This window comes from Pungitius pungitius, chromosome 5 (genome assembly GCF_949316345.1).
Source record: "Pungitius pungitius chromosome 5, fPunPun2.1, whole genome shotgun sequence".
NCBI lineage: Eukaryota > Metazoa > Chordata > Actinopteri > Perciformes > Gasterosteidae > Pungitius > Pungitius pungitius.
The window spans coordinates 23,435,957-23,450,076 of record NC_084904.1 but is presented as its reverse complement, the minus strand read 5'-3'; the positions used below and the strand labels follow the sequence as shown (position 1 = coordinate 23,450,076).

General features: G+C 48.9%; 2 protein-coding genes across 3 annotated transcripts; both read left to right on the top strand.

The window, feature by feature from the left end:
* The first annotated feature begins 415 nt into the window (after positions 1 to 415).
* Positions 416 to 4,281, top strand: LOC119225276 (protein-lysine 6-oxidase). Its single transcript, XM_037483023.2, has 6 exons — positions 416 to 941; positions 1,964 to 2,072; positions 2,433 to 2,564; positions 2,665 to 2,821; positions 3,873 to 3,968; positions 4,162 to 4,281. Exons 1-6 carry the CDS (start codon positions 416 to 418, stop codon positions 4,279 to 4,281), a joined length of 1,140 nt encoding a protein of 379 aa, XP_037338920.2.
* A 2,362-nt stretch (positions 4,282 to 6,643) lies between these two features.
* Positions 6,644 to 12,807, top strand: sncaip (synuclein, alpha interacting protein). 2 transcript variants are annotated; one of them, XM_037483057.2, is made up of 12 exons: positions 6,644 to 6,771; positions 7,631 to 7,719; positions 8,105 to 8,177; positions 9,056 to 9,573; positions 9,898 to 10,066; positions 10,141 to 10,415; positions 10,499 to 10,678; positions 10,789 to 10,902; positions 11,052 to 11,177; positions 11,261 to 11,430; positions 11,559 to 11,648; positions 11,757 to 12,807. In XM_037483057.2, the coding sequence occupies exons 2-12, from the start codon at positions 7,660 to 7,662 to the stop codon at positions 12,646 to 12,648; spliced, it is 2,667 nt and encodes an 888-aa protein (XP_037338954.2). In that variant the 5' UTR covers positions 6,644 to 6,771; positions 7,631 to 7,659; the 3' UTR covers positions 12,649 to 12,807. The 2 variants fall into 2 exon arrangements, with proteins under 2 accessions (XP_037338954.2, XP_037338955.2); XM_037483058.2 differs by having other exon boundaries at positions 6,658 to 6,766.
* The last annotated feature ends 1,313 nt before the right edge of the window (positions 12,808 to 14,120 follow it).

Below are 14,120 nucleotides of genomic sequence, written 5' to 3'. Positions count from 1 at the left end.
GGTCTTCACTTTGCCCAGTTGAAGGTTGTATGTGATTGTGTGGGTTGGGTTAGGGGGGCAAGGGGGGGGGGGGTAATTCTCTTCAACCCACACCAAAGCAGCTTGAATGGATAGCGTTCTGCGTTCATGAATAAAACAGAACTGGTGTCAGGTCTAAAAAGATCAACCAGAGACACAGAAATGACCAATAATTGTAGAACCACTTGTTCCATCTGTCAAAGGGTCAAGGTCATCCACTGAGCCAGAGGTCACATGCAAAACCTGCCCCTCCCTCTCTCCTTCTCTCCATCCCTCCCTCCTTCTCTCCCTCCCTCCCTCAGCAGTACTCCAGTAGCTGCTGAGCCTCCCCTCTTGAGAGGAGTTCCAGGCTGTGTGGAACAGGTCTTCATTAGGAGCTCGCACGTACATCCGGGACATGAGGGGCCTCTCTGCGGACGCCGCGCTGCGGTCTCTGTCACATCTGACTTTGCTCTGCAGCTTTCTGGCCGGGGCCCCCGCTCAGGAGGCCGCGGGGGGTGATGGCGGTGGAGATGCGCTCCGGCGGGGGTTGACATGGCAACACAACGGACAGGTCTTTAGCATCCTCAGCCCCGGGTCCCAGCACCGGCCGTCCGGCGGGAGGCGGACCGGGTTCCCCGGCCTCGGTAACCCGGTGGTGGTTCTCAGCCGAGCCAACGACACGGTCCCGGTGGCGCCCCGGGGATCCCCGCGGGGCCCCGCCGCCAGCGACTACGCGCCATTACGCGCGGCCACGCGCCATCCTCCGCCGCCTCGGCGCCCCGGTGCCGCGGGCCCGGTCCGACCGGAGGACGCGATGGCCGGAGACGATCCGCACAACCCGTACAAGACTTCCAACTACTACCCGTACTATAACTACTACCACTCGTACTACCGACCCAGAGCCAGGGCCCACGGCCACGGAACCAGATACCACCAGCACGGTACGACCCGAACCGAAACCCGTCTGTGACCCGAATCTAAACATTAATAATCAATAGTCTTAATAGTCGTTGTTGTCTCTTTGAAGTGACTTTGTAGGGTTAGGGTTACCTCTTTATAATAGTTTTGTTTTAGTCTTTTGTTGTTTTCATTTCTCTGTGTAGAGTTATATCTTAGATGGGGGGGGGGGGGGAACCTTAATTAATCTCCTCCATGCTGATGTTTGGCAGATGTTTTTTGTCTGGTGCTAAAATGTTTGTTACAGAAAACTTTCTATAGTTAATGAAGAACACCAAAATGTTTCTTTGGCATTTGTTAGTACTAGCTGTAGTACTAAATGTACCTCTGAGTAGTACTACATGTACCTCTGAGTAGTACTACATGTACCTCTGAGTAGTACTACATGTACCTCTGAGCTCTAGTACTACATGTACCTCTGAGTAGTACTACATGTACCTCTGAGTAGTACTACATGTACCTCTGAGCTCTAGTACTACATGTACCTCTGAGTAGTACTACATGTACCTCTGAGTAGTACTACATGTACCTCTGAGCTCTAGTACTACATGTATCTCTGAGCTGTAGTACTACATGTACCTCTGAGCTCTAGTACTACATGTACCTCTGAGCTGTAGTACTACATGTACCTCTGAGCGTTAGTACTACATGTACCTCTGAGTAGTACTACATGTACCTCTGAGCTCTAGTACTACATGTACCTCTGAGCTCTAGTACTACATGTACCTCTGAGTTGTAGTACTACATGTACCTCTGAGCTCTAGTACTACATGTACCTCTGAGCTGTAGTACTAAATGTACCTCTGAGCTCTAGTACTACATGTACCTCTGAGCGTTAGTACTACATGTACCTCTGAGTAGTACTACATGTACCTCTGAGCTCTAGTACTACATGTACCTCTGAGCTGTAGTACTACATGTACCTCTGAGCTCCAGTACTACATGTACCTCTGAGCTCTAGTACTGCATGTACCTCTGAGCTGTAGTACGTGTGTTGCTGGTCTAGGTCTCCCTGACCTGGTCCCTGATCCGGACTACATCCAGACCGGCAGCTACGTGCAGAGGATGCCGATGTACAGCCTCCGCTGTGCTGCTGAGGAGAACTGCCTGTCCTCGTAAGACCTCGTCAATATCAATGTGATCAGTACAGATGATCAATCAGGACCCTACACCTCGACTTCTTCTAGTCAGTAAAAACACTTTTTAATACATGTTGATACTTTTTTTACTTGTACTAATACTTGAGTACTTTACTTTGGTACTTGAGTACTTCAATAGATTTTTCATATTTGTCCCATTTTAAAAGCGTATGAATTTGTTTGTAATTTGTATTCATTTCATTTATTGTGTCTCCTTTCCTGTCTCCTTCTTCCTTCATCTCCTCCTCCCATCCTCTTCTGCCCCTCTCCTCCTATCCCGTCCTCCCTCTGTCATATCTTCTCCTCTCCTTCCCGTCATCTCTCCTCCTCCTCCAGCTCCTCCTCCTCCTCCCATCACTATGACACCCGGGTGTTGCTGCGGTTCCCTCAGCGGGTGAAGAATCAGGGAACAGCTGACTTCCTGCCCAGTAGACCTCGATACGAGTGGGAGTGGCACAGCTGCCATAAGTAAGCTGCTCCTCCTCTTCCACGTCTTTGTGGAGCGACCTGAGTGGTGACCTCCTCCTCCTCCTTCTCCTCCTCCTCCTCCTTGTTGTTGTTGTCGCAGCCACTTCCACAGCATGGACGACTTCAGCCTGTACGAGCTGCTGGAGGTCGGCTCCCAGAGACGAGTGGCTGAGGGACACAAGGCCAGCTTCTGTCTGGAGGACACGTCATGTGACCCGGGGTACTACCGCCGCTACGCCTGCACCTCCCACACACAGGTACACACACACAGGTATGCACACGCAGGTGCACACCTGTTACACACACAGGTACACACACACAGGTACACACACAGGTATGCACACGCAGGTGCACACCTGTTACACACACAGGTACACACACAGGTATGCACACGCAGGTGCACACCTGTTACACACACAGGTACACACCTGTTACACACACAGGTACGCACACGCAGGTACACACCTGTTACACACACAGGTACACACACAGGTATGCACACGCAGGTACACACCTGTTACACACACAGGTACGCACACACAGGTACACACACAGGTATGCACACGCAGGTACACACCTGTTACACACACAGGTACACACACACAGGTACACACCTGTTACACACACAGGTACACACACAGGTACACACACACAGGTACACACCTGTTACACACACAGGTATGCACACGCAGGTACACACCTGTTACACACACAGGTACGCACACACAGGTACACACACAGGTATGCACACGCAGGTACACACCTGTTACACACACAGGTACACACACACAGGTACACACCTGTTACACACACAGGTACACACACAGGTACACACACACAGGTACACACCTGTTACACACACAGGTACGCACACACAGGTACACACCTGTTACACACACAGGTACACACACAGGTACACACCTGTTACACACACAGGTACACACACAGGTACGCACACACAGGTACACACCTGTTACACACACAGGTACACAAACAGGTACACACCATCAGCGATACCATGAAGAACCGTTTCTGTCTGAAGGTCCCCTTCTCCTCACGCCTTCACATCCTCTCTCCTCCTCTCCTTTTCTCCTCCTCACATCCTCGCACCCTGCTCTCCTCCTCACGTCCTCTTTTCTCCTCCTCTCCTTCTCTCCTCCTCTCCTCCTCACATCCTCTTTTCTCCTCCTCACATCCTCTCTCCTCCTCTCCTTCTCTCCTCCTCTCCTTCTCACATCCTCTTCTCTCCTCCTCACATCCTCTCTCCTCCTTTTAGAATGTTGAAGGTGTGTGTGTGTGTGTCTTCAGGGCCTGTCCCCTGGTTGCTATGACACCTACAACGCCGACATCGACTGTCAGTGGATCGACATCAGCGACGTTCCTCCGGGGAAATACGTCCTCAAGGTCCGTCTGTCTTCAGCGGGACGTTTTATTTTGTAAACCTCACTAAGCTTCCTGTGACAAGTTGATTTGGAAAAAACTGGATACACGTAACGTAGCAGATGATAAATTACACATAATATACAAAAAATAAAAGTCAGATGTAATAAATGTTACATATATGTATATATGTGTATATACACATGTGTGTGTGCAGGTGACGGTGAACCCTGAGCAGCGCGTCCCAGAGTCCAACTTCAACAACAACGTGGTCCGCTGTGAGGTCCAGTACACGGGGACCGCCGCACATGTGACCCACTGCACCACCACGCCGTGAGTTCACCCGCTCACCCTATGACATGAACAACGAGTTCATCCCTTCATAAGTTCACTCATTATTATGAACAACCAACAGAGTGTGGATGATTGACACACTCATAACAGATAAATAAATATATAATATATTATGACTATAGTATAATTATAAAATAACTATAATATAATTATAAAATAACTATAATATAATTATAATTTAACTATAATATAGTTATAATACAACTATAACACTGCATTGTCTCTGCGTCGGTTCTTTGTCTTTTGTCTCCTGCAGCCCGTGAGACGTCTCCTGAGGCCCCTGAGACGTCTCCTGAGGTCCCTGAGATGTCTCCTGAGGCCCCTGAGACGTCTCCTGAGGCCCCTGAGACGTCTCCTGAGGTCCCTGAGATGTCTCCTGCAGCCCGTGAGACGTCTCCTGAGGTCCCTGAGACATCTCCTGAGGCCCCTGAGACGTCTCCTGAGGCCCCTGAGACGTCTCCTGAGGTCCCTGAGATGTCTCCTGCAGCCCGTGAGACGTCTCCTGAGGCCCCTGAGACGTCTCCTGAGGTCCGAAGCAGCCGGAGCGAAGCTGGAAGAAATAAAGACTCAAATGATTAAAGCTCTGAGCTTCTTTACCTGAAACAAAGGTTTTGATGTTTTGTTGCAAAGCTAAAGAAGGAGTCCATGTATAAACACACAAGTGTGTGTCTGTGTGTGTGTGTGTGATCTGAAGGTACTATAGGATGCATTCCTCTCATTGTTGTCACGGTAACGAGAACGGCAGCCTGCTGGTGTTCCTGGGATTTGATTGACAGGATTCACTGCAGTGCTTCTGATGCCACGTGGTTCTTATTCTTTACAGCTTTTTTACATCAGAACACAAACACACGACTTCAAGTGAAGAGGAATCGCTAAATGATAGTTTGATGCAAAGGTTGTTGGTAAAAGTTATAAAAAGTTAATCAAGTTAAATAACTGGGATCTCATTGTTAATAGAAATAACACAGACATCGTTTTGTTGACGCACTGCAGCTTGATAAAAAATGACTCACTTTGTAGAATCATATATAATATCAAATGGTTACAAAAAGTACAAAGTGTGAAAGTAACAGTTGAATTTTCCGAATGTATTTGGTTCCAATCAGAATTGATGTTAAATTCAGTCTGGTTTTCACACAGGTTCATTCATTCATTCATTCATTCACACACCTATGAGTAGAGGAGCAGAACCCAGGACCTTGTGGTCTCCACCAAACCACCTGATACCACAATGAACACTACGCACATTACTCACCACTGAGTGACTTCACTGTGAAAACAGTGAACTTCAAACCATCCGTTGACTCTGCGAAATGTAGCACTATAAAAACCCAGATGGGTCAGAGATGAGGTGGAGATGGGGGGCTTTTCAGAGACACCACGTGACATTGTGACATATCAAATACCTGTGAAAGAGTCAATGGGCGTGGACACAGCACACTGTGCGTTAACGTTAACGCTGCTGAGCCTTTAGTTCCATAAGAACTATCATAATATCCCATAATAATCATTACTATAGTTCTTATGGATCCATAAAGCAGAGATCTGAGACCGCGTTTCCTCCCGATGAGCCGCAACGACTTGTTTGCTGATTTTCAACTTGAGGAAAATGTCGCATCAACACAAACTATCACCAAAGATGAGTGACATGATTTAAAGTGACGAGAGGTTTGAGGCGGGACCACAACTCCACGGTGTGTTATTACGAAGTCACGGAGGACGCCACCCACGGTGACGTCACAGACCGGGTGGCGCTGACGGTGTGACCGGCGGAGGAACGGAGACAATTATGCTCAGATGTAAATACTAATACTTAGTTAAACCTCACTGAATGAAATGAAACCCAGAGTTCTCCATAGGTGTGATTTTAATATAGATATAACAGATAAAACCTATCAGTAGTGGATCTATCGTAGAACTTTGTATTAATGGAACAAAACGTTATGTTTTGGGTCAGGATACATGTTTTATTCTTGCCGGAAATTTCTCAAAAAGTTCAATTGTACTTTTATTTATAAGAGTAACGGACCGATGTGCCTGCTACAAAGATCGTCTACAAGAGAGATGGCTCAGCTGGCACGAACACAAAAGACAAAAGTCAAAACAAACACAACTTATTGTATCAGTGATGCCAGGAACGAGTTACTTAGTATCGCGTTACTCTAATCTGACCACCATTTCAGTAACGCGTTAGTATGTCCACCCAGCTGCTGAATGTAATTAATAAATTAACTTGTAATACAACTACATGTGTAGATGAAACAAACACTGTAATTCTGCTGAGCAGAAATGGTTCCGGTATAAACGGCGGAGTGAGCCCTCGTGTCGTCACTTCTCCTCTGTGCCGCCCGTGTGAAAGTCTTTGTGCTTTTGCAGCCAGCGAGAGAAGAAGAAAACACGCACAGCTGGATCCGAGGAGCAGATCCCGTTAGCGGCTCCGCTGGCCGCGCATCCCCGAGCAGACTTCCGTAAGGTACCGTAACCCCGGGCCTCCCCGGTAACCGGGAGAACGCGCCTCCTTACCGAGGAAACCGGGGGGGGGCGGCTTTTATTTCGGTCGTGACCTAATTCTTCCAGCCGGGCTAGCGGGCTAGCTTCCCCGTTAGCTTCTGCGGAGGCTGATTAGCGAGCTAACGACGCTAAGCTAATTGGCCTCCCGCTGCCTCGCGCGCAGGTATCAACGGATCAGGTTGTCTGGGCAGAGTCGCGCGAGGACAACTTTCCATGTTTGCGACGGTTTAATCGCTTTTCTTTTATTTACCACAACGAGAGTCTGTTTCCTCCTCATACTGATAAAGTTACTACTAGGTTACCTCGGCTCTATCAGTAAGCTTTAAGTTACTAATGACATAATAACACAAAGCGAGATCTCATCGGGTTAAATGTTCATTTTACTATATGTTATTAAAACAGATTTTACAAGTAAAATTACTTTCAATAATAACATGGTGGAGCTTGAGTTAAATCACGTGTGTGTGTGTGTGTGTGTGTGTGTGTGTGTAAACATCCAAATATGTTATGTCCTCAGTGATTATTATTTCTATAATCATCTGTTGACTCGAATTCTCTTCGAGGTCAGAAACTTTGTTTTGATTTTGGCAATCACTGAACCGGAAGTGACCATATTTAGACGGAGGAAGATGTAGAGACGTCACTGTCAATCAGCATGTAGCCCCGCCCTAAAGCACCCCCTGCTTTATGGTCTATTAGAGACCTGTCAATCAGCGTGTAGCCCCGCCCCCCTGGTGCGAGTAAACCCATGTGTAATGGTCCGGCCCCATTAAGTCTGTTATTCCTAAGTGTTTACCTTGTTGTGTACGTGTTGTGTGCAGCTGGTGGCGGAGCCGAGGATGTCGCTGTGATGATGGAGGCTCCTGAATACCTGGACCTGGACGAGATCGACTTCTCTGACGACTCAGTGGTCAGTCGACCGTTTAATGATTAAACATTCCAGGAATATTTACTACTTCAATTAGAAGAGGGAAGGCCTTCTGTTATCTCCATATTAAATGTCTGATTTAATTAGGGGATGAATGTGATTTAGATTAATTTGATACCACAACTCATTGGTCCATTTTCATTATTTAGCAAGATAAATAGAATAAATGAATAAAAGAATCTCCATTTCTTTATTATTCTTGTATGTAAGCAAATAGGCTTTCTGGATTTAGTACAATAAATATGAAGACTAAATGAAAGCAGGTGGTAAAAGATGATGTAGTTTGACCTGATAATGTTCCAATTGTTATATCACATATATATATATATATATACATACATACATATAAACCCCTGTGATCCTGCAGTACTCTGTGACGTCTCTGAAGAGCATCCCCGAGTTGTCCAGGAGGAGCGATGGGACGGCCGAGGAAAGGCCAGGTAACAAGTTCACCTATTTGACCTTTGACCTTTTATGTAAATAGAAGAAACATGACGTGACCATGAACACGGCTTTCTTCATCATTCAGAACAATGCCTTCGTCATCAGCTTTACCTCCACTGCTCCCGTTGCCTAGCAACCTGCTGAGCTTAACAATAAAAGCCTTAAAACCCTAAAAACGTGACAGATAAGGAAGATAAACTTCTTATTTGATTTCATTTAGGAAGATGATATTTCAGCCTGAGAGTTATTTTAAATTCAAATGAAATCAGTTAATGTATAATATTTTACTAATTAATAATTACTGCTAAAGCCAAAAGTAAAAATGCAATGTTGTCAATAAAACCACAACAGCAGACACATTTATTCACTTGTATGCAAGGATTTATTTTTCTATTACAGGATGCAAACTATTTTAACTGTAAAATACACAGAATGTGTCCAAGTTACAGAAGCTGAAGGTCTCCATAAAACAACTACATGTAAAGTCAGTTTAGAATCAGGTGAGAGGGAAGCCTGGCTTTATGGGGGGGGCAGCATGACAGAGTTAACGTGTCACTAAGAGGTGAATTTAAAAACGGTTACGTCACATGACTTAAGTGATTGCATTAACTAAGATGTACATTATATTATAACATTTATATCGGTAGATAATTCTCTGACTTAACGTCACATATAAACGTGAACTCTTCTTCTCTGTCGGATTCATTATGAAATCTGTTGTAAATATTTAGCAGATCCTGGTGCTTTTATTGTGAAAGGTACGACCCGGAGAAGAAGGTTCTGGTCTGAAGCCCCTTTGTGTTCATTTAGTTATTTCTTTAATGCTGCTGTAACTCCTTTCCTCTTCCTCTTCCTCTTCCTCCTCTTCCTGCAGCTCCGGCCATCAACTGGAGTCGCAGCCCCCCCTCCCACGGGGGAGGCGGTGGGGGGGGAAACAAACCCACGGGGCTGGCCGAGGCCCCCGGTAAGTTCCGTCCGGTGAAGCGCGTCTCCCCCCTCAAACACCAGCCGGAGACCAGCGACTGCGACCCGGACGCCAAGAGCCAGGAGCCGGCAGGGGGGGAGGAGGCCAGGGAGGAGGTGGGGGGCAAGGACGATCCCTCCGCCGACAAACCCCCCCACGCCGCCTCCTCCTCCTCCTCGGGGCCGGGGGGGAAGCCCCCGGCTCTGTTCGGGGAGCTGGAGCACTACGACCTGGACATGGACGAGATCCTGGACGTCCCGTACATCAAGTCCAGCCAGCAGATGTCCACGCTGCCCCGCGTCCCCCACGACAAGCGCTCCGTGACGGGGAGCAACCTGGGGGGGGGGACCCTGGAGAGGAGAGGAGGAGGAGGAGGAGGGATGAAGATGCCCCAAGGCGAGCCTCTGAGCAGCAGCTCTCAGACTCAGGTTAATGAGGCTACATCTGGCCTTCAGAATAAAAGCATGACAGTTGTAATTCATATTTCACAGTAATTATTTAATTATTCGTTTTTATGGTACAAATAATATTTGATCATTACAAGAAAAAGCAGTCTAAACTCCAAAATAAAATGTTTAAAGAGACCACAATATAAATGTAAAAGGTAGAAATAAATCATGTAAAATATGAATAAAATGTTTGAAATACAGTTGTAAAAGGGAGGAAAAGAAACTTGAAAATAAAAATCCTTAAAGAAATAGAAACTTGTGATATTGAAATGATCCGTGGGGGTCTGGGGGTGTCTCCTGCAGTACTGCGTCCCGTCTCCGGTGAAGTGGTCCGACCTGAGGAAGTCCAAGTCCATGGACCCGGACCTCCACCTCCTCCATCGCTCCCCGGGTGCAGGAGGAGGCTTCAAGTCGGAGCTGCTCCCGTCGGGGCTCCTGGGCTCCTCCTCCATCTCCTCTTTCTCTGACGCAGGTAGGGACCCGTCCACCTTCCTCCTTTTGTGTCTCCTCCTCCGTCCGTTGACTCCACTTCCTCCGAACCTCCAGACAAGCTGCTGTCTGCTCGCGTCTACCCGGAAAGCCAGAGGCCGGGGGCGGAGCCTACGAGGCCGGGGGCGGAGCCTCAGGGAGTGATGTTCCCCCCGCCGGGGAGCGGCGTGGGCAGGCAGGACGCCACCATGCACTGGTCTTCTGGAGCGGGAGGAGGAGCAGGAGGGGGGCCGAGGGGGTTCGGAGGAGGAGCAGGAGGGGAGGTGGACGAGGAGACCAAGAAGAACCAGAACATCATCAACATCGTCAGAGAGGGACAGATCTCTCTGCTGGTGAGTGACAGGTCCTCGTGCTCCTCCCTCCTTAACGCCATCGCTCCTCCTCCTTCACCTCCTCCTCCCTCCTCCTCCTGCAGCCTCACCTGGCGGCTGACAACCTGGAGCTGATCCGAGACGAGGAGGGGAACAACCTGCTGCACCTCTCTGCCTGTCAGGGTCACGCTGAGTGTCTGCAGCACCTCACCTCCCTGATGGGGGAGGACGGCCTCAACGAGCGCAACAACCAGCAGCTCACCCCCGCCGGCCTGGGGGTCAAGGTCAGCCTGTCTCTCTGCTCCTCTATGTCCAATTCATCTGACACTCTCCGTCCAACTGATCTCAGCACGTGTATATACACACTATTTTCTGTTTTGTGTGTGTGTTGCAGAACGGTCACCTGGAGTGTGTGAGGTGGATGGTGAGCGAGACGGAGGCCATCGCTGAGCTGAGCTGCACCAGAGAACATCCCAGTCTGATCCACTACGCCGGGCGCTATGGACAGGTCTCACTCACACACACACACACACACACACACACACACACACACACACACACACACACACACACTTTCACTTTGTTTAAAGCTAAATATCAGAGTGAAGACAAGACGGTGACAGAAGCTCTGTGATTGGTTGACCTCTGTCCCTGCAGGAGAAGGTCCTGCTGTGGTTGCTTCAGTTCATGCAGGAGCAGGCCATCTCCCTGGACGAGGTCGACCAGAACGGAAACACCGCCGTCCACGTGGCGGCGCAGTGTGGACACCTCACCTGCCTGCAGGTGTGTGACCCGCCGACCGCTCGGTTCATTAGTTTAAAAAGCAGCTTTTTTCTTTCTCCAAAGTTCTCGTCTCTTGTGTCCAGACTCTGGTGGAGTACGGCTCCAACGTGACGGTGCAGAACCAGCAGGGGGAGCGGCCCTCCCAGAGTGCCGAGCGGCAGGGCCACTCCACGTGCGCCCGCTACCTGGTCGTCGTGGAGACCTGCATGTCGTTGGCCTCGCAGGTGGTCAAGCTCACCAAGCAGCTTAACGAGTGAGTGAGTGAGTGAGTGAGTGAGTGAGTGAGTGAGGGACCGTTTCCTCCACCGACTTCCATCACCAAACATCTCTGCACCGATTGGCTGTCGCACAGCGAGGTAATCCTGTGGTTTTGTGGCGCAGACAGGCGGCGGACAGGATGACTCTGCAGAAACAGCTGCAGAGACTGATGGACCCCAACAAGGGGGAGGGGACACCTTCCAGATCGTCCAGGTAACCACGGCAACATTGGATCTGGAGTTTAAGCCTGTTCTCTTCTACATTCTACATACATGTAGTAGTATACAAGTAAAGGATGCTGTCTGTCTGTCTGGACTCCAGCTCCCATCAGCCCCCGGGGGAGGCGTGGCCTGAGATGATGTTGACGGCGGAGGGCACTCCGGGCGACGGGTGGTCGGTCCGTCAGGGGGGGGCGGGTCCAGACCCGGTGCTGCGGCCGCTGCTGGGGAAGGACCCGTCGGCGGGCGGCCCGGTCGCCCCCGGGGGGGCGGCGGGGGCCCGCAGGGCGGGGCTGGTGGAGCGGCGGGAGCTTAAGCTGGCGCGGCTCAAGCAGATCATGCAGCGCTCGCTGAGCGAGTCGGACTCGGACAGTTACCCGCCGGAGGAGGGCAAGAGCGCGCTGCGACCCGATAGGCCGTCGCACCTGCCAATCGCAGAGGAGGAGCCGGGCCTCAGCCAGCCGACCAAGAAGAACCTCCCCGTCTCCTCCTCCTCGTGTTCCACGGCCGAGAGGAAGCAGGCGTTTTCCCTCAGCGGGTCCAAGTCGGCAGACAGCGTCTGTCACAACCCCTCCCCCACCTCCAGCGACCCGGAGGCGGCCGACGGGAAGACGCCGGACGCCGCCTGCGACCACAACGGCCAGAAAGCCGCCACCAGCCCCAAGAGCGCCCTGAAGTCGCCCACGTCCCGCAGGAAGACGGCCCAGAACCTCAAGCTGAGGGTCACCTTTGACGAGCAGGTGCACAAGAGCTCCAATCAGGAGGTGGAGCAGCCCAAGGTGCATCATGGGAAGGAGAGGACTCCAACGAGCACCGAGACCAAGCGTCCGTTCGGGGCGTTCCGCTCCATCATGGAGACGCTGAGCGGAAACACAAACCACAACAACAACAACAACAGTCAGCTGGGCCCCACCTGGCAGAACTCACCTGGCAGGAAGTCAGAGAGTAGAGGAGGGGGAGGAGCCAAGGTGAAGAGCAAAACCAGTAACGTTTAACCAAACCAGAGCCTGCTGGAGGACACGGGGGGAACTTCACAAACAAACAAAATACATCAATACGCAAAAAGAACTTCATTTAGAACCTTTCAAATACATCAAATGGCTACACAAATAAAAACCAGATAAACATCGAAATAAAGTAAGATTTGGGCAAAATAATACATAATTCTAACTATTAGTACGTATTAAAAACACATGCAACACTGTATACAATAAAGTATTGTTATTATTTGATCAAAGGGAAATACTGCGTTTGTTTCCTCATCTTCTGAAGCAAGCGACCATCAACAACTTTTATTAGTTTATTTTGTCTGCCACTCTGTAACCAAACATCACTACAGATGAACTATTTATGTTTATGTTGATGCTCCGTTTTATCATTTAAAGTGGTTAAAATCATGCATGTGGTTGACATGCACCAGCACTACAAACCTTTTTTTAAATCTATATATATATATACACACACAAAGTATTTAATGTTTTTGCATCATATCCCGCACATTTAGATTTTATTTCAGTTATAATTTTCTTTGCAGTTGGCATGAAATATTTTGTGAGACGGGGATGTTTAAAGAAGCTCCTCCCACTGGACAACGTTTATAGAAGCTCCTCCCACTGGACAACGTTTAAGGAAGCTCCTCCCACTGGACAACATTTAAGTAAGCTCCTCCCACTGGACAACGTTTAAAGAAGCTCCTCCCACTTGGACAACGTTTAAATAAGCTCCTCCCACTTGGACAACATTTAAACAAGCTCCTCCCACTGGACAACGTTTAAGGAATCTCCTCCCACTGGGACAACATTTTAATAAGCTCCTCCCACTTGGACAACATTTAAAGAAGCTCCTCCCACTGGACAACGTTTAAAGAAGCTCCTCCCACTGGACAAACGTTTAAGGAATCTCCTCCCACTGGGACAACATTTTAATAAGCTCCTCCCATTGGACAACGTTCAAAGAAGCTCCTCCCACTTTTATTCAGGCTGTCACATGTTGGTGAATTCAGGGTGCGTCAGAAACGAGAGCATCTGCCTCTACAGCTTAAAGCATCCAGCGCTTCCCTGCAGTATTAATTTACTTCTTATGTTAAATGATCGGTCACATGATGCTGTAAACCCCATCACAATAAAAGCCCAGTTAAAAGCTTTGATTCTGAAGCAGCCCAATGAGGACAGGACGTTGGTATTGGATATTTCAGTGTGATTGATCAGGTTTCTGTCGTTGTGGAGACTCAGCAGCGCCCCCATGAGGCGACAGCGTGCATCACCAGAGACGCAGGAAACATCAAAGGCACAGTCCAACACGTCATTACTGCAGTGTGTGGACTGCTTCAGTTTATAAAGATCGGGAAATAGTACCATAGCTTTATAAAGATCGTAAAATAGTACGATAGCTTTATAAAGATCGTAACTTAGTACGATAGCTTTATAAAGATCGGGAAATAGTACCTTAGCTTTATAAAGATCGTAAA